Below are 27986 nucleotides of genomic sequence, written 5' to 3'. Positions count from 1 at the left end.
TGCACTTAATTCTTCATTTTGCCATGGACTTTCCTGAATGAATCACACTGTCTACCCTGTTGTTTAATTCCCACTTACGCAAAATAGGACTAATACTTCCATGCCTCACTAAGGTGTTATAAGTGCAAAGTAACATTGTGTAGAAACACATCAATTAATTCCAGGGAAGTTGGTATGTCATGTCTATCCAGCACAAAATAACACTATGTCGAGATACTAGATTGAAGCCAAGATGTATAATTAATCCTTGAAGATCACTCTGCAGGGTTATACTGATGTTACAAGTCTTATTGCATGTTCACAGTTAGACTGGACTGCATATCATGTGTGGTATTTGAATTTAAGAAGAGTAAAAAAATAATAAAGGAATTAATATATGACATACATACTTGGTCTCCATTTTGGACCATTTGCCTAGAGCAAAATTAGCATTTCTTCCCATCCCTTCTAGTTTATACTCATTATTCTACCCTCAGAAATAATACCACTGAGAGCAAAGGGCCCAAGTAAAAGGCAAATATGGCCAAAATAGATAGATGTCTAGAAATATGTCCTATAAATAAAGCTTTGCTCTGTATTCGTGTTGGGCAGCTTTCAGCACAGGAAGCCTCCAACTCTTTCTGAGAGAAAATTTAGAAACAGTGAGGAATATTAAGGCAGTTGGCATAATGGCAAGGGACATAGTAGTATGAAGAAGAGACATCAAAGAGAAAAAGCATTAAGACCTGATGCCTTTAGAATGTCTTTGTTTTCAAACCTAGCTCATCAGAAATCCAAGTTGCTGTTTTGAGTTAGCAGCTAACTGAACCTATCTCTAGCAAAAATTCCTCTCTTTCACTAATTTGTTCGCTATTTATGGTATTTGGTGCCTTAACTCCAAGGTGGCTGGAGGGCTTTTACAGGCTTAAAGAGATCTTTCTTTTGAGATAGTGGAATTACAATGGTGATGATGGGGCTTTTGTATATACATAAAAGGCACTGAGCTATCATGGCTGCAAACATCCCATGAAGTGCTAGATGAAGAGATAAGGGAAAGACAGATGAACAGATAACTAGTGAAGATCAGTTATTTTACCATATGTGTATTAAGTGAGAGGTACGAGGAAAAATCTTTGAGCCATACCCTCATCTGAAAATGCCTGAAACCATCCCTGCTATCATTCCTCAAAGGCTGGAGTTTTCAAAAGAAAACTTGTGTGACAGAATCACCTGACAGCACGTGCTTCACTGCAAACTGCATACCAGCTGCTCACATTAGGTTCCTTGTGACTAAAGGAGACAAGACAGGAGAGCTCATAACAGGTTCGTTAAGAACTTTCCTTTTTCTCACAAGCCTCTTTAACACCTCCTCCATTTCTGTGTTGTTCGTCTCCTTTACCATGCTGGTGTTGACCAAGCTCTCTTCTGCGGCAGCACATTACAAGTTCATAACAATAACGAATTCGAGTATTTGCCATCCAACCTGTATGTCCTGTATGAGAGCTCAGTCCTTCATGAGGACGCAAAACTAGAGAAGCTGCACAATAGCACAAGGACTCGTATTAATCTTGGCAGGAGGCAGCTCCAAGCAGGGCATACACATCTGCTTCTTCAACAGCCATCCCTGTCTAATCCTTTCTGGCCAAAATACCAGCAGCATTTGCTCGTAACAGTCACAGTGACAACAACGAGGTTAGACACAAATCAGTGTGCTGGAATTAAAATGGAAGTTAGGGGCATCATTTATCAGCTATTTTAGTTATAGGTCAGCACAGCTAAAGGATGCTGTAATTTTCCACTGCTTTCTACAAGGAAAGGAATTACTTTTTCCTCACTACAGCCCTGCATCATTCTGTGATCCTGTGAGCGTAATCCCTTGGCACTAAAGCCTCTTATTGACAATGCAGTAAACCTTCTCCATAAGCATCAGAAAAAGTGAAATAAAAGATGTTCCAAATTTATGTTTGGGGAAATGCAACACTGAAATCAATTAGATGTTTGCAGACCAATAGGTGTTTTAGTCAATGGTCCTCCTGTCAGAACAAAGACTAGCAGACCTGTTGACAGCACTCTAAATCTCCTGATTTTAAATCACTGTGGGGGTTATTATTAAAGCTGTTATGGAGTTCCCATCTATTTGCTGAAACTTGTAGGCATCATTTGCGGGGGCAGCCGGAAGGTCTTGACTGCAAGTTTTGGCTGTTGCATGTGAAACTTAATTAGAAGGTCAGAGACAAGAACTTGTCTGTTGGGGATTTACAGGGGGGGAATTAAAGCTTTGGAGATTTTACATCAGAACACAGATGATGTTAGGTGTGCAATCTCTTGCATTTGTGAGCAGTGTCCTTCCTGCAGTCCAGAGCTTGAATTCTATCTTTGTGTAACTAACCCAAATGCAAATATTGCTGAAAATATTGGCAGTACTCTGGGAAGCTTCTCTCCAGGGTCAGCCAAGTCATTCTAGCAACCTGCTGCCTACCACCTATTTCCTAAAGTCTAAGTAAGTATGCAGGTATTCATTTATTTAGCATTGAATTTGTGGCTGAATTGAAATCTGAGAATCTAATTCCTCAAGGATGGAGGCACTAAATGACACCTACAAATCTTGCTCCGCCAATGAGTGCCAGGACATGGAGGAAGAGAGTTCGCATCCTCCCAGAGAGCCAAATTATCAGATGGGCTGTTGAAGCCTTTGGCCTTCCTGCAGGGCCAGAGAGAGAAGCTTTGTCGTGACTAGTGAATCCTATCAGATGGGACTAACAACCACCCCAGCTGAAGGAACCCTTCAAACGGTGTGAATCCTCCAGGGAGATGAATTTCCACAGGCCAGCAACTGCTGAAGATTCTTTGAACTGCACAGGCTGACAGGCCCATACTAGCGATGTGTGTGCTCATTCTGTTAGATAAACTGAATCACAACCCTACAGGCTTTAAATGGGGCATGTCCTAATCTCTCTATCAGTGGCATCCTGGGATCCCTCATACCTGTCTTGCACTGCTAAACCTGCATGCTGTGCCTGCTCTGCCCTCATGCCTTGCTTGCCTCTACTTCCAACAGAGCCCGTGTTTCCTGTATTTCTCACAGCTTGAAGCCATGGTCTGGACCCTGGCATAATGAACACCTAGTGCTACATTTACTTGAAATGCAGTTGTTTGAAAGTCATGTTTTACAGCAGACATAAAATATTAGGCTGCTAATCAGTTCTCTTCTTTCCAGTAACGAGCAATTGTTTTGTGAGTTGGTTAAATTCTGTAAGCGCAAAACCACGCACATGCCACTTGGAAATACCACAGAAGAATCTCAAAATGGATGCATGGGGTCAGAGTCCAGATCTGTGTGTGGTGCGACAGGCACCAGCTCTCAGGGCAGGTCTCACCTGCTACGAGCAAGAACAGGTAATGGGTTAGAGATCTGTCCCCAGAACACTCTCCTGGCCCCAGGCATTTGTGATTTGGGAATCTCTGAAGTCAGACACGTTGCTTTTGTAGTCAATAGCCCTCAACTATTTTTGTTTTCTTTTCTTTTGTTTGTTTTTCCTATTAATTTGCCCAGCCATTCTCAAATCCACGCAAACTTTGAGGGTTCCCTGTATTTTTTTTCCTGAACTTCCAACTTCTATTTTTCTAAATCATGACTCTTAGTTTGTCAATAATTTTAAAACAGAGAGTAATATTATGGTAGGTATTCAATGCTTCTGTTGTACATACTTAGCAGTGGACTCCTAACCCTCACTGTAGCAGTGCCTACACAAATTCCTCATGCAAATCCTCGCAGTGTCTTGACAAGTTCTCAAGGTGAAATGGTGCTTTTCTAGAAAGCTGATGCTTTTCCAAAAGTCTCAGCTTGGAGTAACGGGACATGGAGGCACTTTTGTTTACTTGAGCTCTCCCTTTCTAACCCTAAGGCTTTCGCTGCCCAAGAGAAAAGTTTGAAAGTGTAACCTCAGGGCACTCAGGCTTTTAAGCAGAAACGAGGGCTTCTGACAGACACATTTACGACTTCGAAACGCTGTGTTCATTTTACATAATAGTAATTCCTCCCTCGGGAGGAAATCTCCCCTTTGGCGTTACGCGAAGAGCGCCTCGACGGGACGGGCCATGAGCTGCCGAGGAGGAGGAGGAGGAGGAGGAAGGGCGCTGGTGGCAGGCGCGGGGGGCTCGGCCAGCCCCGCAGGCAGCCGTCCGGGCCGGGCCGGGCCGGGTCGGGCCGGGCCGGGCCGCCCTTGCCAGCCCGGCGCTCTCCGGCCGCCAGGGCCGCCTCGCCGGCCGCAGCCCCCTGTTCCCCCCCGCGCCGCGAGGCGTTTTGGCCCCGAGCCCCGTGGGAGGGCTGGGGGCAGTGGGAGCCCCCCCGCTCCGTGCGCGGCCGCTCGCGGCCCGGCCCGCGTCCCCGGCCCGCGGCGGGGCGGTCCCGGTGCCGCGGGTCCCGGTGCCGGCGCGGCCCCCCCGCCGCTCCTCCCCGCGGCGCCGGGTGTGTTCGCGTGCGCGCGGCGCTGCCGCTGATTACAGTAATTTGCTGGGCGATGTTGCAACGGGGCAGAGTGTGCGGGGCGGCCCGTGCTGAACTTTATAACGCTCCTGCATGTCAGTGGCCCTCGGGACTGCGCCCGTAAGAGGGACAGCCGGGAGGGCGGCCGGCCTCTCTGCACTGCCGCCTCCCTGCAGCCTCCGGGCCGGCCAGGAAGGGGAGTTATTTGGGATTACAGCGAGGGCCGGGAGCCCAGTCGCAGCCTCGGTGCACGGCTCCGCGCTGCCGCGCTAGGGATCGTGACGCGAAGCGCCATGAGAGGCAAAGAAGAGAAATCTTCGCTGAAAGGTGGGTTCGCCCCCGTGTCCCGCTGCTGCCCGCGGGACACTCTGCACGGAAACAGGGCGAAGGGGCAGGGGGTTCGGCAAGGGCTGTTGGTGCCCGAGGCTGCCGCGGGGTCCGCCGGGAGGCTGCGGCTGCAACCTGCGGCAGGTTGGCCCCAAAGGTGCCGGGGGGCTGCGCAGGGGCCCGGCGGGGACGGGCTCGTCCCCGCATACGGCTGGCGCCGGGGCTGCGGAGCGCCACGTTAGTGCGAGCCGGCAGGAATAGCAGAAAGCGCTTGAGGGACCGAAACTTCGGGAAAACACGGAAAACTGGGGTGCTCGAGTATTTTTTTTTTTGACAGCAGCCCCGTGAACCTCGGAGGCGGGGGACAGAGGAAACTGACTGCTCCTATTCCCATCTACTAGGCTTCTTCTTTTTTTTTCTTTCTTTCTTTTTTTTTTTTAATATACTGCCATTACTGAGAGTTACACTGTTTGCAACAAAGTGAGGGAAGTAACAAGTGGGAGAAGCCAGAGACCCGCCAGCTATTGCCGGCTTTACAGTAGTTTCTATTTTTATTTATTTTTATTTTTAACTTTCTCGTTTTTAAAGTCTTTGAAGCCGCACTTTTGAAAGGCTCGCCCCCGAAGATGCAAAAGCCTCTTTGCACTCCTGGGCATCCCGGTTCCTGCTCAGGGCGAGCTGCAGCCTTTGCGGGTGCTTTTCCCGAGCGTGCGTGTCCCGCAGAAGGCGACGCAGAGGCTGCCAAGTTGTGCCGCCCAGCGGCCGTCGGGGGCTGCGGAGGAAGGCGGCAGCAACGGTGCAGAAATAAAAATAAATAAAATAGAAAAAGGGGGAGAGGGAAGGCTGCAGGCAGCGGACGGGTCGCAGCCCCGGGCACTTCGCTCAGACGGCAGGGCGGAAGAAACGCAGGAAGCCGCGGTGCCCCCGCGCGCCTCGCGTGTCCGCGCCCGCCGCGAAGCGCGTGAGCCATTAAGGGCCGGGTACGCGGTGTACCCGGGCAGCGCGCGAAGGGGAAGCAGAAACTGCGGAAAGGCTTTTTATTATTATTATTTTCCTCCTCTTCTGGCACTTGTGTTGACCCAGGCCAGCTTCTCACCTTTTCTAGAAGCAGGGCTCTCCTCGTCCTCTCCCGCTACCCACCTCCAAGTTCAGGGAACTGCATTTATTTATGCCCGGTTTCCCTTTTCGGCGTTAAAAAAAAAAAAAAAAAAGTGAGTTTTGGTGTTTTTTCCCCTCCTCGTCCCTTGATGTAGTGGCCCAGCCGGGATCAAGGCAATGCACTGAGGGGACGTTTGTTTATGGTCATTATGGAAACGCGGGCAGGAAATCTTGTTCTCCTGAGTCACCGGGGCTCCTCCAAGGACGCGGCGGCAGCGCTTATCGCGGCCCACCGGCAGCGGCGGCACCGCGGCCGGGCTCAGGGGGCACTAGGGACAGGGGTGCAAGAAAAGGATTTTATATAATCGCGTCTCGGGGCCGGAAAACAAAAAAATAAATAAAAGAAGGGGTGAGGGCAAGGAGAGCGAGCGGGGGCCAGGCAGGCTGCCGCGCCAAAGCGAGCGGGGCTGGCCCTTCTCCCGGCCGCAGGCTGAGAGGCTCCGTCCAGCTGTTGCCTTTGGTACTTTGCCCTCCCGCTCGCGCCGCTGCCGGCGAGGACAAGGGCGGTGGCGGGGGGGTCTCGTGCCCCGGGCCGCCGAGGTCGCCTTTGAAGCCAGCACTCGCCAGCCATTCCCGGGGGCCGCGGCCGCTGCTTCCTCCGCCTCCTGCTATTGAAACGCGCCGGGCGGGAGAGCGGAGGGAGAGGAGGGCGGGGGGAGGAAGAGGAAGGGGGGGGAGGGGGGGCGGCCGCCGCGGGGGCCCGGAGGCGTCAGCGGGGGAGGCCGAGCCCCCCCTCGGCGCCGGGGGGGCTCCGGCGGCAGCGGCAGGCGCCGGGCGGCCCCCGCGCCCCCCCGGCCCGGCCCGGCGCCGCCCCGGCCCGCCCCGCGCCCGCCTCACTTAAGCGGCGGCCGGCGGGGCGCGGGGCAGAGCGCGGAGCGCGGCGGGGCAGAGCGGAGCGCAGCGCAGCGGGGCAGAGCGCAGCGCAGCGCGGTGCGAGCAGCAACGCGAGCAGCAGTGCGAGCAGCAGAGCCCGGCACCGCCGCCATGACCGTGAAGGCCGCGGGCCCCGCGCTGAGCTACGCCAAGATGAGGGGCATGGTGGCCATCCTCATCGGTGAGCGGCGGGCAACGCATTTTCGGAGACTGATGGGGGGAATATTCATTTTTTATTTTTATTTTTTAATTAGCAGAGCATCTTGACTCTTCACGCTTTTTTCTTTCCCCCCCCCCATTTTTCTCTTTTACTTAACGATTTTTCCCTCCGTGTCTCTGTTTTCAGCTTTCATGAAGCAGAGGAGAATGGGGCTGAACGACTTCATTCAGAAGATCGCCACCAACTCCTATGCATGCAAGCAGTGAGTATGGGGATTTTCAGGCGGGGTTCACTCGCACAGAGCGCTCGGTACAGCAAGCCCTGGCAACGGAGTGTTTGTTTGCTGCAATACCTCCAGCATGACTCGTACAGAGGAGGGAATTGCTCTTCTGAAGATATTACTCATCACATAACAAATCCTCCTGGGCTTGGTTTGGGACTAATCAGTTGGGCCAGTTTACTAGAGCCCCATCCCTAATCTGATCTTTACCTACGGATTAAATACATTTTCCTCAACTGAGGAATTTACCTTTTCCAGATTCATTTTACCCGTGAGGTTGACTAGGTTGTTTCAGTTGCTTTCTGTAATGCTGCAAACTGGAATTGCTGTTTCGCAACTGAAACTGTTCTTTTGCAAGCTCGATCCTTGCTTGCCCTCTAGAGGAAGGATCCGGACGAGAGGAAGGATCCGGACGCTTGAATCTGGTGGTGGCTGTTCTAATAATGGGTCCTCTTATCCTTGCAGCCCCGAAGTTCAATCTATCTTGAAAATCTCCCAGCCTCAAGAGCCTGAACTTATGAACGCTAATCCTTCTCCTCCCGTAAGTAGATTTTATTCTGTGAAGCATTTTTAGAATGAACCAGTAGTAGAGGCATGGTTAAATTGACATCATGAGAGTTACTTTAGTAGACCTCATAGTGCACAAATGTAAAAGAAGAAAAAAGAAGCGATCAGGTTAGAGTAAATATTTTCTCTCATATTGGGAAGAATACTTGAAGAATAAGTCTAATTAGTTGTAACTTCATTATGGAATGTGATTAAGAGCTCAACAAGATTTTAAAAATATTTTTTATTTTAAAAATAAAAACCTTGAAATAAATGCTATTGCAGTCTAGGTAGATAGTACAAAACAGTTTAATGCAACTTGCAGAGGTCTAGATTATTTTTTGTTTTTAGTGGTAGGGGGTGTTCTCATATTCTCTTTCGAGATCGCTTGATTTATGTTTAAAAAAAGAAGACCAATGGTCAAGACTCTCACTAGCGAGCTGTTTTAGTAAATATAGTTGTTTTTTTCTGTTTGCTTTTTCTAGCCCAGTCCCTCACAGCAGATCAATCTTGGCCCCTCATCCAACCCGCATGCCAAACCTTCAGACTTCCATTTCTTAAAAGTGATTGGAAAAGGCAGCTTTGGGAAGGTAATTTTTTTTTTTCTACCTGCAATTCAACTTCAGCTCTTGTGCATAATGCCTCAAGGTTACTTAGTGGCTTTGGTAAATGAAATGTAAAACACTTAACAGGGAGGCAAAGTATGCCTTACTGGCCAGTGCCTGCGGGGAGGTGTTTGCCCTGAGGTGGTGAGCAGAGCAGGGTGCCTGCTCAAGGAAACAGCCACAAAAGAGCGAGGCAGCATGAAGGCGATGGGGGTTATCCAGGTTGGAAGAATATGTGTTTTGCTTTTGTGAGAGAAGGAAACAAGGCAGACAAGGCCCCGCTAGATTTATCTGCGAGGGTGGTAAAAGTGACAGGCATTTTCGGTAAACTGCTTGAACATTCATGCAGAGGGCCTAAGTGGGACTCAGCAGTTAACATCAAAGATCGTTTCCAATTGTGTTTACAATTTGTACTGTAATTCAGTGTTGCTCAGTTGTGGGATTTTAACCTCTTTCAGGTTCTCCTTGCACGGCATAAGGCAGAAGAACAATTCTATGCTGTTAAAGTCCTGCAGAAGAAAGCAATCCTGAAGAAGAAGGAGGTAAGCTGCTCCCCAGTGATGCTGTTGGGATGTCCATGGAATAAATCTTTACTGCTGTTGGCAAGCGTTGTAAGATATTGTCACTTAACACTTGATTTCTTATGTTTTCAGGAGAAACACATTATGTCTGAGCGCAATGTCCTGCTGAAGAACGTGAAACACCCCTTCCTGGTCGGGCTTCACTTTTCCTTCCAAACGGCGGACAAGTTGTATTTTGTCCTAGACTACATCAATGGTGGAGAGGTAAGCATCAAGAAAATGAGGTAGCATTTCCTGTAACACGCACATGACGATAGTGCGGACTTTTTCTCCCTGCCTTTTAAATAAAGAGCTCCAAGGGGAAAAGTCACGGGGGGAAAAGTTATTAGAGTTGCAGTCTCCAGGCTGCCAAGTTTTGAACTACCAAAGGATCATTAGGCTGCTTCCTGCCATTGTTCTCTCCAGCTATATATGTTGAGTCTAATTAAAAGCATTGTTAACAGGCTTTGGCGCCGCTCACAGAACTTTGTTCTTTCTGTCTCCTGTAGTTGTTCTACCATCTTCAGAGGGAACGTTGCTTCCTGGAACCCAGAGCCCGTTTTTATGCTGCTGAAATAGCCAGTGCACTGGGCTACCTGCACTCCCTGAACATAGTTTATCGGTAAGCAATGTCATTCAGTTTGTCAAAATAAAAAAAAGCCCACATACTTTTTGCATTTAAAAAGTTGATGTTACTTAAAAGCAATTCCAAGCTAAAACTATTCTTTGCAACTTAGTTAAGTTGTGGGTACAATTATGCCTGAAATATTATCACTGTGACTCCTCTAACGTTTGTTGTTCTTTCATCTCTTGCTACAGTGACTTGAAGCCAGAGAATATCCTGCTTGACTCTCAGGGCCACATTGTCCTGACCGACTTTGGACTCTGCAAGGAGAACATAGAGCACAATGGCACGACCTCCACTTTCTGTGGCACGCCGGAGGTATGCTCAGCTCTAGGCACACGCAGCGGGAATGAGCCTTGCCCTTGTTAGGGAAAACTGCCATTTTCAATGTGGATTTACAGCATGCTGGGCAAGGGGGAGGTATTAGGTGTCTCAATGGCAGACTGGATACCTGCAGAAAGGGCAAGGTGGGAGAGGACAGCTTTCCAGCTGTCTCCCTGCTTATGAAGAACATACAACTGGCCAGTAGCTTCAGCACTTGTCCAGCTAGTGTTCTCTTTAGTTCAAGTCCAATTATAAAGTCCCAGTTATAAAGATCCTTTTGGCTAATGGGGCTCTCTTCCTTCTCTTGCACAGTATCTTGCTCCTGAAGTCCTTCACAAGCAACCCTACGACAGGACTGTTGACTGGTGGTGCCTTGGAGCAGTTTTATATGAGATGCTCTATGGCCTGGTAAGTGATGAATAGTCCTGGTGGAGGATCAGCCACCTCCTTCCTCTTGCTGACTGTGCCGTCAGGAAACGTGTGCCCACGTCAACCGCACTGACTTCCATCTCTCCTCTGCCTTTCCCACAGCCACCTTTCTACAGCAGAAACACAGCAGAAATGTATGATAACATCTTGAACAAACCACTGCAGTTGAAGCCAAATATTACCAACTCTGCTAGGCACCTCCTGGAAGGTCTTTTGCAAAAGGACAGGACAAAGAGGCTTGGTGCCAAGGAGGACTTTGTAAGTGCAGACTGTCCAGTTCCTGGATGCAGCATAGGAAGATGATCTATTCTTCATATAAAGTGCTTTGTTCTAAATTAATCTATTTTTCTATCCATAACAGATGGAGATTAAGAATCACATCTTCTTCTCCCCAATTAACTGGGATGATCTTATTAATAAGAAGATTACACCACCTTTTAACCCAAATGTGGTATGTATCACTTCTAATTATGGAATGTATAAAGACTGTCTTTTCTCCTCTTGTCTTTGTGGGGTGCCCAGGAGCCAAAGGGAACTGGCCTTATATTGCTGTGTTTAGAAAACACAGAATTTCCTTTCCTTGTTGCTGTCCAGACAAAGGTTAAAATAAGCAGTAGCTGACTCTTTGTCTAAATTTAGCTGTTATTTTGTCTCATATAAGTGCTTCATTTGTGTGGCTGTTTTAAAATAAATCATACCTCCCCCATTTTGTCAAAGGGGTGAAGAGAAGGTGTGGAAACAGAGTGGCTTAGAGTCAAATTTGGCTTGTTAAGTCTAATGTACAAGAACAGAGGATCTGTTACAAAGGTTGCTCTCTCTTACTTTCTGAGCACTTTATAAAACTGCATATAACTACTTGCTCAGAGATCAAAGTCCTCCCTGTGAGCTGCTGCATGGGAGAGTGACATGTTTGTATTTGGCTTTTGTTGCATGAGGCTTGTTGGAGGATAGTGTATTAAATTGAATCATCTTATTTTTAGTGAGACAGTATGCATCGGATACAAAAAAAGGTCTATAAAAACACTAGAACTGATAAAGGCTGTTAAACAGTGAGCCTAAGATGATAACACTGTGAGTCTCCACACAAGGGTTTTCATGACCATTTTGAACTGAAGTGTGAACTCGCACGGTTTGGGCAGATTTGGTCTAAACAACTTTGTCTTTCCTTTCCTGCTCTTTCCACAGAGTGGCCCCAGTGACTTGCGACACTTCGATCCTGAGTTTACGGATGAGCCAGTCCCCAACTCTATTGGTCAGTCTCCAGACAGCATCCTCATTACTGCCAGCGTCAAAGAAGCTGCTGAGGCATTTTTGGGCTTCTCGTATGCCCCACCCATGGACTCTTTCTTGTGAACACTTTGTGTGTTTTTTGCTTTTTTAATAATAATAACTATCATTTTTTATTTTTTGTTTGGCCTTCTGGTGGAACTGCCAGTTGACCAGTCATCTTGAAACAGAATTTGCACATTTCCACCATGGCAGCTTTGCAGCCTTAATTTCAACCACACTGTTTGCTGGAAGGGTTTCTGAAGAGGACATCACTCCCTAAATGAGCTTCACAGGCTTTTCATTTCCATTTGTTCTTCCCCCAAAGTGGTGCTGTTTCCTTGGGAAAGAAAAACAAACAGAAGTGACTGCTGCCATAGACCACTTTGGCAGACTGTAGGAGTAAGAACAAGCTGTTTTGAAATCGTGTTCTGAAAAGCCCTGCCTGAAGATCTATTCAAATGTGATAAGGATTTTTGAAATGTGCCTTTTTCTGATGAGATCTTGTTAGCTCCAAAGCTTTTCCTGTTGCAGAGTGTGTTTCTCAGTTCATTTTATGTGGGTTTACTATGTGAACAAATGGTATGTGTGTGGTCTGCGTACTACAGATGGACGTAGTTTAAAGCATCAATGTGACACTTGCAGGATACCACAATGTGGGGCATTGTTTGTTTCTTCCATATTTGGAAGATAAAATAAGTGTAATTTTGAAATTATTTTTTTTTTGTAAATCTATACAGTCAACTAAAACTATTGAAATGGGCTCACAATTACTTGTATCCAAATGCTTGAAGAAAGCATTGCTGCTATAAAAAAAAACAAAGATTTCTATTTTTAGAAAGGGTTTTTATGGACCAAAATGCCCCAGCTGCAGTCAGTCAAAGCTGTTGGTCTTTTTCTTTTTTTTTTTCCTTTTTTTTTTTTTTCCTTTTTGAAGTGTAAAATGTGTCATCTGTAAAATGGGCATTATTTATGGTTTTGGAGGGGTTTCATTCCTGATTGTATGTATTGTAAAAATATATATATATCTGTACATTCAGTTATAACTCTAGATGTATATTTAAACTTACAGACTTACTTGTAATGTATACCATCATTGTAATGTAATATAATTAACATGGTTATATGTATCATATTTTTTTGTGACCAAACCCATTGGTTTGCAGTAAAATCCTGAAAAATATTTCCATAAACTGTGTCAGTTTTCATTTAAAAACATATTTCATCTAGCTTTTTTTTTTCTCCATGAAAAGTTTCAGCCAGCATTTTCTCTGATGCTTGTGTAATTTTACTTACGTAGGTGAGCGTTATTCTACTAAGGCACACCCATGCATGTGTCTGCCTAGCATAGATAAAGCTTGCCCGAATACTTTTTTTTTTCTTCAAATAGGAGTTTCGGTGTGGGTATATGCTCCTCTATACAGTAGAACTATATTCCTGCTTCCTTAGAGTTTTTCTTCTAGTGAAACAACGGCCCCACTCTGCTATAGACAAAACATAATTACAGTTGCAGAATTAAGTCCTTAAACCAGCTATCGTGTAACAAGGATTTGAGCAATTTTTCCACTGCGTTGCAGGCCTGTAATTAAAGCAGGTTTCCATAAAGCTGGCAGAAACCTCTTGCCCTGGTCCATCCTGGAGCACAGGCCATTGCTGTAGCTGTTGGTGCAACAGTGGTGTTGCATCCTGAATTTCTAGCGGCAATAAAATTTGCATCTGGAGGACTGATTTCACCAATGAATAATATACTTATTTGGATAGTGTATACACTTGTCTAAAGTGGAGCTTCCACCACTCACTAGTTAGTGCAGCTGATAGTCTCAGCAATCTGGAGAATCAGAATAATTTGTTCAGGAAAAGAAATGGACAAAGAACTCTAAGTCAGGCCACTGCCATGAGTGTAAGTCAAGTTCTCGTATGGACTTTTTTTTTTTTTTTTTTTTTTTTTGCTTGCTGTACTCTGGAGAAATGAACACGTAATAACTTCCCATCTGTTATTATCTATTGGAGACAGGAACAAAAAACTGTACACCTTCAGCTGCAAACCAGGTCTCTCGAAGATCACATTTTTAGCTGAAAATGCTAACTTATAGCAGCCAAGAAACCTTTCTGTTTTCGAATTGTGTTCGGATATTAAAGAGATGTAGCCACCTTACCCTGAAACTCCAAAAAAAAAAAAAAAAAAAAAAAAGCCCCAAATTCATTCATTCTATTAATGCTGTGCATGCACCGCAAAGTCTTTCAGTGTTAAAATTGCCTGAAACATCTTTTGTCACAATGATTTCTATTGCACAGATGTTAAAATGTGTAGTATTTATTTGCATCTACAGAAAATGAAACTTCATCTGCTCAGTGACTAAATTTTGATACGCATTATCTTTGCCTTACAGCACTTCCCAGGCGTTAGCAAGGTGCTGTGTATAGATATGCAAGTAGAAGGCTGCAGTCAAAATGTAACAAAAAATAAATACTTTCTAATTTCTCTTTTGAGGAAAAAAGCATGGAAGACATTAATGATAAAGAAGTGCAGAACTTCAGAGAGCTACCTGGGTGAATTTCATCTATGCCAAGTAAATGGTGTAATTTTAATGAGTTACTTTTAAAAGCAATTGCTCCCTTTGTAATTTTAACTGTTTTACCATGCCTTTGCTAATAGCTCCTCGAGTTGAGTGCATTCACACACAGACATTTAAAGGATCAAATTTAGACATTTCATGTGGTTTAGTTTATACTAGATATCTCTGTGCACCACAAGTCACTTTCATTTCACATTCCTTAGGAAGTTAAGTGAGGCTTCTAAGAGAGGACTACATTTTTCTCACATTCCCTCCAAAATCAACAGAGTGGCAGGTATTTCTGGAAGGCAGTTTGGATGTTAAGCAAGACTAAGCAGGAGGTGCTTGTTTCTCCCTCAGAAGGTTTTCAAAATCTAGTCTGTGTCCTTCTGTACCCCTCTCATAAGACGCCTATAGAAATAATAAAAGCAAGACTCCTGTCTTTGCATCTCCAGTGAAAAAAATCTAAAATGAAGGACACTGTTCAGAAAAGTGCTTTTGGTGATGGTCCTAATTAGACATCTCACCTGAAGTACCAGAAGAGATGAAGCCTGGTCACAGCCCGTTTGTACTCAGGCAAGAACTGCATTGGAATATTCCACATTTCTCTCCTGTTTTCCTGTAGCACCAGCTACACAGACGTTTAAGTGCTACCACATGGTTATCTCCTGTTATCCCTTAAGTTATCCCTTACAGACCTAGCAGGATGGTTTAAAGATGGTTCCGGACACACCCCACATTTACAGTTTCTGATACCAAGAACAACATATAAAGACTGGGATAAAATTTTCCACGCTGGCTGGAGCTGTCTGTGGAAAGTTTCTGTCAAATGTTTCCAAAATGAGAGTAGATTTAAAAAAAAAAAAAGTTTTTTTCCATTTGGAAAAAAAAAATAATCTGCATGTTTTGAATCAGAGACAATCTGCCCATGGAGTGCTTTATTGGCAGGAAAGGCACCAGAGGACATAATAATAATAGTAATAATAGTAATAATAATAATAATAGTTACATTTCTGTAAAGATACTACAATGACATTACATAATCATAACTTCGGCATTCCTGGTCATTATTGCAGGTACACTTGCCCAAGAGTTGTGCTGGTGACACTTTTCTGTTCTCCTGTTCACCTGGAACTGAACAGGAAATCACTTTGAGCTGTCACTGGAATATTTTTTTTTCACAATATGATCTTCGAACTATAGCTATCTACAAGGGAGAGAGTCCCTTCCGCTCTGCTGCCCAACTCAGGGCCCTCTGGTCACCCAGGGTTTATTCCCTTTGGAGGCATCCAGAGATCCAGTGCGAGGAGGTGGCGCAGCCTCCTGAAATCCAGTTTAGACCAAGAGTGACACCGTGTGGTCACGCCAGGCCAGAGTTCGGCTTCCTTGTGGAGGAAGAAGACAGTGACTGAGTGCTTGGTGACGTGAAGATCTGGTAGCTCCTACATCTGGGAAACGAGGCCCTTCTGCGTCTGGAATATGGATTACTTTAAGCTGCTATTAATTAGGAGGCAGCAATGATCTCACAACTTCAATTTCTCTTCCACTCAGACTTTACCTCCCTGGAAGAGACAATTTTCTTTCCTGAAACGGTGTGGGCCTTCACCAACCCTTCATCAACTTTCATCAAGAGTTCATCAGCCCCTCTTTCTGTCTGATGCTTCCTCTCCTTAGTGGATCCTTCAGGTGCACTCAACTGACGCAGCAGTTTATTCCAGTAGTTTATGACCGTACTGTTCATTTGCTGCACATACTGCTCAGTTAACACCAAAACACTGGGTAACCATCTCAAAACAGCCCCAGATGAGCACCAATAGCCAAGAACAAAATGCACACCCCGTCCATGGCTTCCTTCAATATTTCCTTATCCAGGAAGGTCTGTTTAGTATATGGTCTGTAGTCCATATACTTTATTTGTTCAGTAATGATCTGCTCACTGAGATGATCTGAGAAACTCAGTATATGGTGAAGGGTGTCTCACACAATTACAAAGAGAAGATATCCCAATAAACAAATCACTCCATATGGATATAATATATGAAGCACACAATTAAGTGGTTTATAGGATAAAGCCTAAGCCTTCTTAGACTTCATCCTTCTTTTTCCGCACTTCTAAACACCTTTCCTTGTGCTCCTTAGTGTCTATATTCTGACTGTTTCCCAGTGGTTTAACATCCTGAGAGTGTCTATACTGATGTTCTATAGGCTAGAAAACAAAATATTCCTTATAGTGTATTTCAACAGAGATACAGTACATATTCACACATTATTTAAAAATGTATATGGCACGTCAGTTACCAATTTTCTCCCTTTCTAGAGAAACCAATTCATTAGTTCAGGTAAATGTACACACAACTTTGAAGACAGTTGCGTAGCTAATGTCTCTCTGTTTTAAATGTATATGCTATGTATATATAAGACTCCTGAGACCTGTGCTGCATCTGTTCAGTTATACATGCTAAAAATAGCCTTTGTGCAGATTTACACAGAAGTAACTTCTGTTAATGACTGTCTGTGCTGAACTTTTACAATGAAATAAGAAACAGAGATGACATGTAGACACAATGCCTTTTCTGAAGGGCCAAAATAACACATTTGCCTCTTCTAAGTGACAGCCACCCACACGCTACGGGACATGTTTTAATAAGCAATAATAACAAAAATATCAGTACAATAATAAATAAATAAATAAGGTCTCAGATGTGACTTTTGTTTCTGGATTTGGCTCTGAAGTTTCTAGGAGCTCCAGAACTACTCAGTTTCAGGGGTCTGGCCAAATAGCATAGCCTGGGTGATAGGCCATCCTTAAATTCAAGAAACAGGTGCTGGTGCTGTGGCTACAAGCAATTGTATCTGGCAAACACAGCTGACAGGTTGGTTATTTACAGATGTATTTTTAAAATTACTTTGTAGACTAGGGTTAAGCCTTATAAGGTTTAACTTCTTGCCCTTGATTGGGCCAAAAAAAACACAAGAACTATTCTTGCCCAGTAAATTACTGATTTTCCAGCCACCATTATATTATTCAACCCTGAATATGCCATCTTTCAAAGAGACATAAACCCACACTTCAGCAGTCTATGGCTAAGTTAATTAAATCACATCACTTTCTACATAGGGTCACACATGGGCTAGTAACCCAGTCTACCTTTTGAGTCAATGGAAAGAAAAAGGTACTGCTAGAGGGAAATTGATCTCACCTGCATCAAAAGAAATGATGCATCCTCTGGAGGTAGTGTTTTCTTCTCGTTGATTTTAAAAGGAATTTTAACCAGACAGTAAATGCTGTAGTTGAAGCAAACTCATGTCTCCTAAGCAATCACTGACGGTGCTGTTTTGTTCAGTATGCACCAAAGGGTGTAGAACCAATTGAAAATCATATAACTAACAAGATAGTTAAGGCACTAAACCTTTGCTGGTAAGACTTATAAGCAATTTAAAATATCAGCTAAGAAAAAAAAAGCATATTTGTTTAAAACATTACTGCAAGTCAGTTGAAGGTTTATTGGATGTGACTATTAACATATTTTCAAATCACAGATTTTTAAATTATGGCTTGGAGATGAGTAGTGATATATTGTTCCTGTTTTATGTTCACTAAGATGAAATCCTTCAGTAACTGAGAACAAGGAGAGAAGAGCAGGCAGCCTATAGAATGAAAAGTGCTGGAGACCAAGATGGATAGAAAGGGGGAAAAAAGGTATTTGCAAAGCACCTATCACCTTGGCTGCCTGCCCTGGTATACAGACCATATATTAAAAATTATTATCATGACATTGTATCTCTTGGAATGTTACCATCATTTGGTATAAATGCTGTGACAGATAATGTTGGAGTGCTGGAAATAGATAAGATATCAGGACACTCCTTTAGATAATTATTTGCAAGACTTTTATTGGAGATATTCTTGTGTGAAATAGTGCCAAAATCTACAGAGTGTTATATTAAATCATGCAAACCTCTTCCTGTCATTTTTTTCATACAACATGAAAGCATAGCAGTGGAGCTATTCAGCTAACATGAGTAAAGCCAAACATTTGATGAGGGTATGCTACCATGGGTCAAAAATAATTCACCAACTGTTCATAGTAAGATACATTTGTATTCATTCTAAGCCACATTATGGAGGTCTCCAACACATTTGTGGGCATATTCACTTCAGTTCTCCCTTATATGAAAGTCCCTCTTATATGAATAAGAGTTAACTTGAATGCCTACCTGCTCTACCACTGAGTCTACTACAGACATTGCCAAAGCATTTGGACGAGTGTTTCTTTAATGCTGTTGATTGACTTCAGTCCCCTTCAGCTTTTACTACATTGGATAGTCCAGAAGTATCATTTCTATTGGCTTCTGTGTTACCTTGATCTGAGTTGCAGGTAAGAATGAGTGGCAGCAGGCCTTACACGTTACCTCAGCTTGATGAGTTATTGTCCATAAGCAGAATAGTAGTAATGAACTGTGTGCAGATGAGCCCAAATAGCGGTTCACTTAGCCAAAATGTCCCCCTTCTGCCCCTTTCTATCCAGTCTTGGGATTGGCACTGCGCAAGTGGCCAGCAGGAAGCTGGAGAAATGAACCTGTGACGGGGGCAGGACCTCACTCTTTGGGAAAAAACGAGATTTTAATTCAGCTCACTGATCAGCAGAGCCACTGATAGTCTCTCACTTAGGTGATAGTAAGTTGATAGATTTCAGTCATATGTTTGTAACTGGAGAGTACAGGTGGTAGCTAGAAGATGGACGTAGGATCCTAGATGTTGGCAATGGGACAAATACTTGTGATATTTATGAGCTGTGCAACATTTTTGAAGGAGTCCTGTGTTTGAGACATAGTGTTCACGCAAAGGCTGAGAGAAACAACATAACCTTCCAAATAAGTCTAAACTGAATCCAGGTGGTCTTCCCCTAAGTATATTCATATATATGTTCTTCTTCTTCCCATGATGTGGTCAAGCCTCAAGACGCTCAGGAAATCTGGGAATTCCCAAATTAGAATACCTGAATGCCAATCGTGCATTTGAATTTGAAATAAATAATTTCATTACATTATTTCAGAAGGATCACTGATTGTGAAGTAAGAAAAACAAAACAAAGCAAAAACAAAAAACAACGTGAGCGGATTCTCATCCTCTTCGGACAGTTTGTGGCACAACACGTCTGACCACTAAAATTAGTCTGGGCTTCTGATATTTACTTAAAAGAAAATTAGAGGGTAGTTTTAAAGTTGTTACTTTATAAAGTAACAAAATGCAGGTTTTTACATTGAAGAATATTTTTTGCCAATAAGTACATGATTTTTATTCCTGAAGGACTGTCTTAAAGGACAGGTAACAGTCATAAATAAGGCAAATCCTAAATACAAATATGAGGAAGTGTGAACCAAGCAGTAGGTATTTTTCCCATGTGTAAACAAGTAGTTTCTATTCAGGGCTTCCATTTCTTTTTTTTTTTTTTCTGTTGCAGCAAGTATACCTTTTATACCTTTATATTATCATGTCATCCTGCAAGTTCGCTTCAAATAATAAAATAGAAAGACTTCATAGGTCCCAGAAAGGCCTGTTTGAAGAGGCCATTGAAAAAGAGAGATCAATACACTTCTCTGGATGTGAATCCAGGAACTCAATATTCAGTGCTCTTGTACTCCTGACAAAGTGCTTGTAGCTGATGAATGACACTTACATATTAGTCATACATGGAGTACCCAGGCCCATTAAATACGGAGATAAAATGTACACTACATATCGTTTAACAGCCAGCATTTATCGGCATATTTAAAATAGGATTTATTATACTTCTACCCATCTCTTAGTAGCATATTGCAATAACTGTAGTTCACTTCCGCAAAGATGACAATTGCAAACCTGTCAGCCCAGCTATCTGTGACCCTATTTGTCTGCCACTTATCACATCCCTGCCTCTGTGCCAATTCAGACCAGGATATTTTCTCTGTAGCCAGGAAATCTTGTGCCTTCTTCCTTCCCATCATATGCAGTTTCTTGGTTTCCTATACAAGGTATTAAATCATACATTATGAAGCTTTCTGTGTGAATCTTCTGATTCAAGTCCCCAACAGCCTGACCCCAAAGTTTTGACACTGTAAACCAGCTCTCTAATAATCTGCTATCAGATGTTAAAAGTAGAAAAAATTATACATTGCCATAGTCATGTCAGCCTTTTCTGTATCGATCATCCACTTTTTAATTACAAGAAAGTGGATGCCTTCTATACTCTCTGAGATTTAGAATGTGCAGAATCACAAGATATTTGTTGCAGAATTAGGTTATTCATTAGTCCTGGATACTCTAAACCTATTTCTACTTTATTCTAGTCCTTTTAATGCTGGCTGGAGAAAATAAACAAACAAGCAAAAAAAAAAAGGGCGGGGGGGAGGAGGAAATCTGCTTTTGTTTATGTCACCCTATTTTGCTATAATGCCACTGAGTCATTAGAGCTTACCTGGGTTTACACAGGTAAAACTGAAAGCAAGATTTGACCATCCCATTTATTATTAGGCAAGCCCTGCTAAAGAACCAGATAGCCTGACACTAATCTGTTCCTGCAGCACTATCTGCTTTCATTTTTAGCTCTAAGTACAATGCTTTTCATTATCCTTCCTAAATTTAGAGTGTCTATGTTTAGAGGTTTAGATTCTCCACTTAGGTTCTCCATAAATCTGAAGTCTTTTGCAACAGTCCTAAATAAGGTGAGGCACTAGTACTAAATTACTCAGTGACTAAGGACAAAGAATAGACTGATTATAAGATCAGGATATAAAAAGGATGTAAAGAATCTTGTGAGCACAAATGTGGTATTTCCAGGAAGTTTATTTCTCCTCCATAGAGTCCCTTCTTTTTGATTTATTATTAAAATCTCACTCTGAAAAAAGCAGCAGGAAAAGTACATTTACTGAAATGAAGAGCCCCTTCAGAAGCTAGTTCATTACGTCAAATGCAAATCTTACTCCTCTTTCCCTCCTTTGAATATAGTGTCAGCTTGCTAATATATTCCAGAGTTATGAATACAGATCTTTCACGCTATAAATTCTTCAGTAGAAAAACTTTCCAATTCCATTTGTTTTAAATATTCTGTACTGATTTCCCCAAATTAAGGCAATTAATGACAGCTTCTTAAGGACTTAAACATCAAGTTCATTTACACTCCAAGTGTAGCATAAGTGAATATATAGACACACAAATCCAAACATTTGATATCAGGTTCATCTTGAAGTTTGCAGAGATACACTCTGATATTTTCTCTTTCTTTGTTTGCTCCTTCTGGCTTCAACCTCTACTACACTCAGAACTCTCTAGTATAGATTTTCATTACTACAGGCAATTGAGACAACACATTTTCTTGTATATATATATTCTTTTGGATTCAACCAAAAGTTAACGACAAAACCACCAGTTCTTTGATTAGGAGGAGGTACAGTATTGAGTTTCAGAGGAAATCAATCCTGATTTCTAAACTATACTCTGATCTGACTCTGGGTGTATTTAAACCCTGCTATCAGCCTGCGACTGTGCAAATGTGCAGGTAGCATCTGACAAGGGATAAGCTGGCAGGCTGCTCTTACTGAAGGACCTCAAGTGGACCTCCCATGCCCTATGCTGGGGACTGCTAGCAGGCAGTTACCTGGTCAAACGCTTATTCTGCTTCTTAGGGGATGGCAGCCTGAGTTAAATTCCACCACAGGAGCCCTGCCAGCTTGATGGATGCGTGGCCTAGTTAACTCTGACAGCAACACAAGATGTGACAGCCCAGCCCTCAGGCCAGGCTTCGCAAGCCTGCAGGGGATTTAAGGTACTTGCTTCAGCAGTGAGACCGTGCACGTGCTGTGCTCTTCCCTTCCCCGACATTCATTCCAGATGTGCAAAAGCAAATTACCTGAGGCTGAAAATCTGGAATTTCAGAAAGGCTTATGCTAGCATCTTATTTAAACCATCCTCATTGTTTTTGTTTCTGAGCAGCCAAGGGCCAAAATATGCAGCCAATACCCGAGAAAAGAGCTGGAGTACACCATGCTTTTTGGTAGGCTCTTCTATAAGCGTATGATGTTTTTGCAGGTAATAATGTTGCTGAGAGGTACTGGCTGCCAAGGAACAGAGCTAATTGATTCCTGTCAAGTGCTGTGGAGAATAAAATTGTTCACATGTACAGTGGCTCAGCTGTTCCTTCTAAAAGCACGGTGCACATGGAGCCCTGGGAAGAGATTGGCTGTAGTTCGTGCTCCAGCCATTGCAGACATTAGTGACCCTGCTAAACAGGTGTGGGATTGCACTGTCTCTGGTACCACCACAATGCAGTTTTATTCCAGAAACATTTGGAAGTTTTGCAGCACCTTCTCTAGCTTTCTGCCAGATGTTCCTTGCAGCTGAACACTGCAAGGGGTGACATTTGTTACATTTTGGCAAACTATTGCAATATATTCAACACAATTGGTGCCCTGTTACGAATGTCTTGCTGCCTGACACGTTCTGCTCTCTGGCAGGCAGAAGCTGAATTGTACCATGGCTGATGGGGACTATGGTAGCACCTTGTTTTTGGCAGATGCAGATGGCCCCTTATCACCTAATGTCCTCCGGGGGGCACAGACAGCATGGTGCAGATAGAGAGGGTGCTCTTACGAGGCCGAGTAGATCAAAACATGAAAAATGGACTGATGAACAAGGAGATAACTTGGGGATGGCTTTGCAAAGGGCTGGGGGGCAGAACATGTAAGAGAGAAATGTCTGAAAAGATGCATATGAACTCATTAAATGGTTTATGTAAGATATCACTCATGGAGCTGCACAGTGTTTGGCAGCTCCATTTGCCTTTCATATCAGGTGACTCATGAGCAGTGTGAAACTTTCTGGGAAAAGGCTCATTTTGTTTCCCGTTCGCTGGCCCCTGACCCGGTCTTGCAGCAAAGGTCCATTCCCTCTGATGTGCGAGTGGCTGCGCACGGCCAGCTCTGGGTATTGTTGTGTGCCCTTATCTCAGGGAGCAGCAGGATGTGCGATGGCCCTACTCCCCTCTGGAAAAGCACACCGAAGCCTGAAATTTCACTATTCATGGAAAAATACAACTTTCTAGCAACTGAAACCACCATACACAGGCAGTAGCTCTGAGCTACAAACCGATCATTTTATTGAATGAGGTGTAAAGGCGAGGCCAGGTAAAGACCTAGGGACCATGGATTAAATTGAATTTGATATGGAATGCATGGGGAAACTCTGCTTGAGGAAACTCTGGAAAATGAAACACTGCTCTATGGGAAAGCAAGGGGGAACTCTGAGGAGGCCTCATATTGCTGCCAGTGAAAGGCAGGCAAGATGCTGCCTTTAAGATAATTTTGTCACTAAAGATGATGGGGAGACTGGTCCAATTAAACCAGCCCTGTTGCCATACTTGGCTCTGAACATCACATACCCAGAATATCACAGTGATTTTGATATTAGTCATTTCAGAGTAAAGCAAAAGAGAGGCCTGGCTGAATTTGTCCCCAGTGAATTAAAGTTATTGCTGCAATGATGGGCTACACACTCACACTGCCATGAGGATGGCAGTGGGTGGCCTGGAGACAGAGGAATCCATAAAGTACTTTGAAGTGTTATAGTGCATCAAGTCTTGTTTGGTGACTTGCATGGAAGGACAGAGGGCACTCTCAGCAAGTTTGCTGATGATACTAAACTGGGAAGCAAGGCTGATACACTGGAAGAGTGTGCAGCCATTCGGAGGGACCTGGACAGGCTGGAGAGTTGGGCGGAGAGGAACCTCGTGAGGTTCAATCGAGGCAAGTGCAGAGTGCTGCACCTAGGGAGGAATAACGCCAGGCACCCGTACAGGCTGGGGGCCGACCTCCTGGAGAGCAGCTCTGGGGAGCCCTGGTGGACAGCAAGTTGATCATGAGCCAGCAATGTGCCCTTGGAATTAAAGGTACCCTGTAGTGCATTGGGAAGAGCATTTCCAGCAGGTCAAGGGAGGTGATTCTCCCTTCTACTCAGCCCTGATGAGGCCACATCTGGAACACTGTGTCCAGTTCTGGGATCCCCACTACAAGAGGGACATGGAGCTACTGGACATTTGAATCTAGTGTAGGACAACAAAGATAATGGAAGGGACAGAAGCATCTTTCATCTAAAAAAAAAAAGAAGGCGAGACAGGCCTGTTCAGTCTGGAGAGGACTAGGGGGCATCTTATCATATCACGTATAAGCATCAGAAGGGAGGGTGTGGAGAGAATGGGGCCAGACTTTTTTCAGTGGTGCAATGGGCACAAACTGAAACACAGGAAATTCCACCTGAGTAAGAGGAAAAACTTTACTGGGAGGGTAACAGAGCACTGGAACTGATTGTCCACAGAGGTTGTACAGTCTTCTTCCTCGGAGTGATTCAAAAGATGTCTAGACAGGGTCTTGGGCAACATGCTCGAGGTGACCCTTCTTGAGAAGAGAGGTTGATCTAAAAGATCTCTTGAGGTCCCTTCCAAGCTCAACCATTCTGTGATAGTCTTCAAAATAGCCAGAGGGCTAGTTCTACAACCAGGCTAATGCATCTTGTCACAAGACACCCTCTCTGGTCCTTGTTTATTGTGCTGAGAGCAGCAAAGGAAGAGCACAGAATCTAAATTCAAATCCTAATTTTAATATGTGCTCTTATTAACAAATATTACTTAAAAAATGTGGCCTACATACTCCAAAATACCTGCTCAGTGTAGATATTTTGACATGATTTTCCCCTGAAATATTCTTTATTGTGAGAACACTCTATTCCAGAATTAAAGTGATTTTTTTTTTCAGAATAACACTCAGCTTCCAAAGGAGAAATGATGTATTTCCAAAATTTATTCTGGACTGACTAGTTGGCTAGATTCACCAAAAATAATGTGCTGCTGACATCTAGTGGAATACAAAGAGAAATTTTAGTCTTTATTCTTTCAAGGTAACTCTAAATATGGGTCAAAATCTCCCATGAGAGCAGTGGGATTTTGTTCCAATTGCGCTAGTCTGAATCACCTTAAAAAGGAAATTTATTTTTCTTCCCCGGGCTTAACAATGCCAAAACAACAATATAAAATCTGAGTCTCTGAGCAAAAAGTTCTGGTGTATTTATTATTAGATTACAATATCATTATAACATAAAGGAGGTGTGTGATATTTATATAATGTATCTAAGCATGAAATTTGAGCAAAAGGCAAGATCCTGGAAAGGAACTCTTTGCATCCTAAATTTGCTGCTGTTCTGCAATCTGACCAGAGGGTGGAGAGCTTAAGCATGGTTTGTCTCTCACAGACCCCATGAACTGGCACACCATAAATGGCGGTACATTATCATAAAATTGTCCAGAGTTTTATGTTATGTGCCTTATTTCTGACTGTTTGTAGTCTTAACCAACTTTATCAGCTCTGTTAGAAATTAAAAAAAAAAAAAAGTAAAAAAGACTTGTCCTGAGGTGAATTGTCAATTCCTGCCTTGAGGATCCATGCTGCAGCTGGCTAAAGGTTTTTGCCAACTAAATACATAACAACCTGACTAATATACTTAATGGAGGATTTTAAAGATTGCCTGTTCTTCCCTTATTCATAAATGAGTCAATCTCAATAGTCACCCACAGCTATGACAAAGGTTTTTTGACTGTAACTGAGCTACCACACCTTGCTTTTAAGACCCTGTGAGTACTGGCTTCTTGCTCCTGCCACCCTTCCTGCTGTCTGACCAGCCTATTTTGCACTCCCTGGCTTTTTACTCTTTCAGGGTAGACCATCATCACAGCACAACACCTGAATGCTCCAGTCCTCGACCTTGGGTTGCCCTGGCTTTGAAAACCCTGCTCTGGCCATAGCCCATGGGATCAGCGGATACACTGCATTTAATATTTGCTTGCAGTAAATGTCAATGTAAACAGTGCTCTTTGCACAGATAATGATGGGGAAAAATATCAAATGTTGCCAGTGCTAAAAAAACACACCTACTTTGAAAAACATTACTCTTGCACTCTCCATCCCCCATTCTGTTTCACATGAATTGTTTGATATTTAGCAAGGGTAACCTTTGTGCCAAGAATGTATGTTTTCCTGTTGTTTTAAAAACCAGCCTAGGTTTGGCTAAATACGGGCATGTAGAGGCATGCTGGAGCTTAAAAGCGGAAGCCTCTCAAGGCGCTACCTTCAGCAAATATGGTCCTTCTCTTGCGGGCCTGGTGCCGACCTGGCCTCCCCATGCCCTTCTCTCTCCTCAGGGGGAGGAAACTTCCTCCATCCAAAGGGCCCAGGAGGCAGAGAACTGAAGGGGGACGTGACATAAGTCACCACGGACGTGCATGGAAGCCAAGGTTCCACCCCAGTGTGTGACACAGAGTTTCTGTGTGATCCGGGCAAGCTGCTTAGGCCCGACTCTCCCCAGGAGTTTGTTCCTTTACATGTGTCTCACTTCTTAGACATCCGAAAAATAATTATAGTAGGCAATCTACTTAAGGAATTACTAACAGTGCGTTGTCAAAATGGAAGAAAATATTCTTGCACCATGATTTGTCGCAGGGCTGATTCTCTTCCATAAGCTTGGCACCATGACGCCCGTCATTAATGGATACATGTGCATTGAATTCATCTGAGAAACTGCGGGCACATGGGAGTTCAGGGGACTAACAACACCTCGTGCAGTGAGCTGGGGAAAATAAAGGATGAATAATTTAGTTAGGAAGACCAAGGTCTATACTGAAGTAAGAGTAATCAAATACAAAATTGCAAACTGGGGCTCAGCATGTCACATAATGCTTCTGTAGGCAACATCTTCAAAACAAAGTCTTTAAGAAAAGCCTGAGAGAACAGTGAATTCTCCCATATTAGACGGTACCTCTGTATTAGCAAGAAATGTTTAGAAAAGGGAAGACTTTGGTCAGGCATAATAGTGGTGATCATGTATATTAACAGCAGCTCCAAAGAGGAATATACAGTTCTTTCTTTATGTCTACTGTTGACTGAGCAAGAAAAGATGAACTAATTGTGGCACTACTAGTTGTAGACAGGAGTACATCATGTAAACATCAGTCTAAAAATGAATATAACTATGCAGTGGATTGAATCTGACTCAGAAGACATTGAAATCTCTACTTTTAGAGATTAAAAAAAAAACATAGTTTTTTAAACTATGATTTAGCTGTGGGGATATCCAGAGTAGACTGATGCAGCTGACCATTTTTTTAGGGAAGATGGACTAAGTGGCCTACAGAAGATACTGTCAGACCTATTTTTCCTTTTGCATCATCTAAGATGCTGGAGCTTTACTTACAGATGTGTTCAAGAGAACAACAACAACAGAACAAAGACAATGGAAACTGCCTTTGAATGCATTAGAACTCACGTCTCACTAAATGACAAGGATAAAACCTAGGTTCCACAGATCGGGCACTTGAAATGAAAGGATGTGTTTGTATATAAAATGATACATGTCTCCATTTTCCATCCTCAGCAGGGAGATAATGCTGTCCACGGATCTTACTGGCATGTAGCGAGGCTTGTAAAACTTTCATACATTACAGGACCCTCTAGGATTTCATAAGGAAATGTTAATTGCATCTGTACAGCAGATTATGTCCATTTCACAGAATGACAGAATGGTTGAGGTTGGAAGGCACCTCTAGAGATCATCTAGTCCAACCCCCCTGCTCCAGCAGGGACATCTAGAACACGTGGCACAGGGTGGCATCCAGACAGGTTTTGAAGATCTCCAGAGAAGGAGACTCCACAACCTCTCTGGACAGCCTGTTCCAGGGCTCTGTCACCCTAACACTGAAGAAGCTCTTCCTCAAGGCTTAGAATCCAGAATTTT

General features: G+C 43.6%; 1 protein-coding gene across 2 annotated transcripts; it reads left to right on the top strand.

Annotated features, from left to right (window-relative positions):
- The first annotated feature begins 4556 nt into the window (after positions 1–4556).
- Positions 4557–12811, top strand: SGK1 (serum/glucocorticoid regulated kinase 1). 2 transcript variants are annotated; one of them, XM_088533884.1, is made up of 12 exons: positions 4557–4792; positions 7170–7245; positions 7729–7804; positions 8295–8399; positions 8873–8956; positions 9068–9199; positions 9484–9596; positions 9794–9917; positions 10236–10331; positions 10455–10610; positions 10714–10803; positions 11538–12811. In XM_088533884.1, exons 1-12 carry the CDS (start codon positions 4759–4761, stop codon positions 11703–11705), a joined length of 1254 nt encoding a protein of 417 aa, XP_088390010.1. In that variant the 5' UTR covers positions 4557–4758; the 3' UTR covers positions 11706–12811. The 2 variants fall into 2 exon arrangements, with proteins under 2 accessions (XP_088390010.1, XP_010217090.2); XM_010218788.2 differs by lacking the exon at positions 4557–4792 and adding an exon at positions 6919–7004.
- Positions 12812–27986: the final 15175 nt, after the last annotated feature.

Source organism: Tinamus guttatus, unplaced genomic scaffold (genome assembly GCF_059628265.1).
Source record: "Tinamus guttatus ecotype Peru unplaced genomic scaffold, ASM5962826v1 Tinamus_guttatus_pri_ptg000525l, whole genome shotgun sequence".
NCBI lineage: Eukaryota > Metazoa > Chordata > Aves > Tinamiformes > Tinamidae > Tinamus > Tinamus guttatus.
The sequence above is the reverse complement of the archived record's forward strand: the minus strand, read 5'-3'. Positions and strand labels throughout refer to the sequence as shown.

Excerpts from the sequence above, each read along its gene's own strand:
- SGK1 (XM_010218788.2), top strand. The coding sequence starts at position 6,935 with ATGACCGTGAAGGCCGCGGGCCCCGCGCTGAGCTACGCCAAGATGAGG. Across the intron at positions 7,246-7,728 it reads AACTCCTATGCATGCAAGCA|CCCCGAAGTTCAATCTATCT; the intron begins GTGAGTATGGGG and ends TTATCCTTGCAG. Across the intron at positions 10,804-11,537 it reads CACCTTTTAACCCAAATGTG|AGTGGCCCCAGTGACTTGCG; the intron begins GTATGTATCACT and ends CTCTTTCCACAG.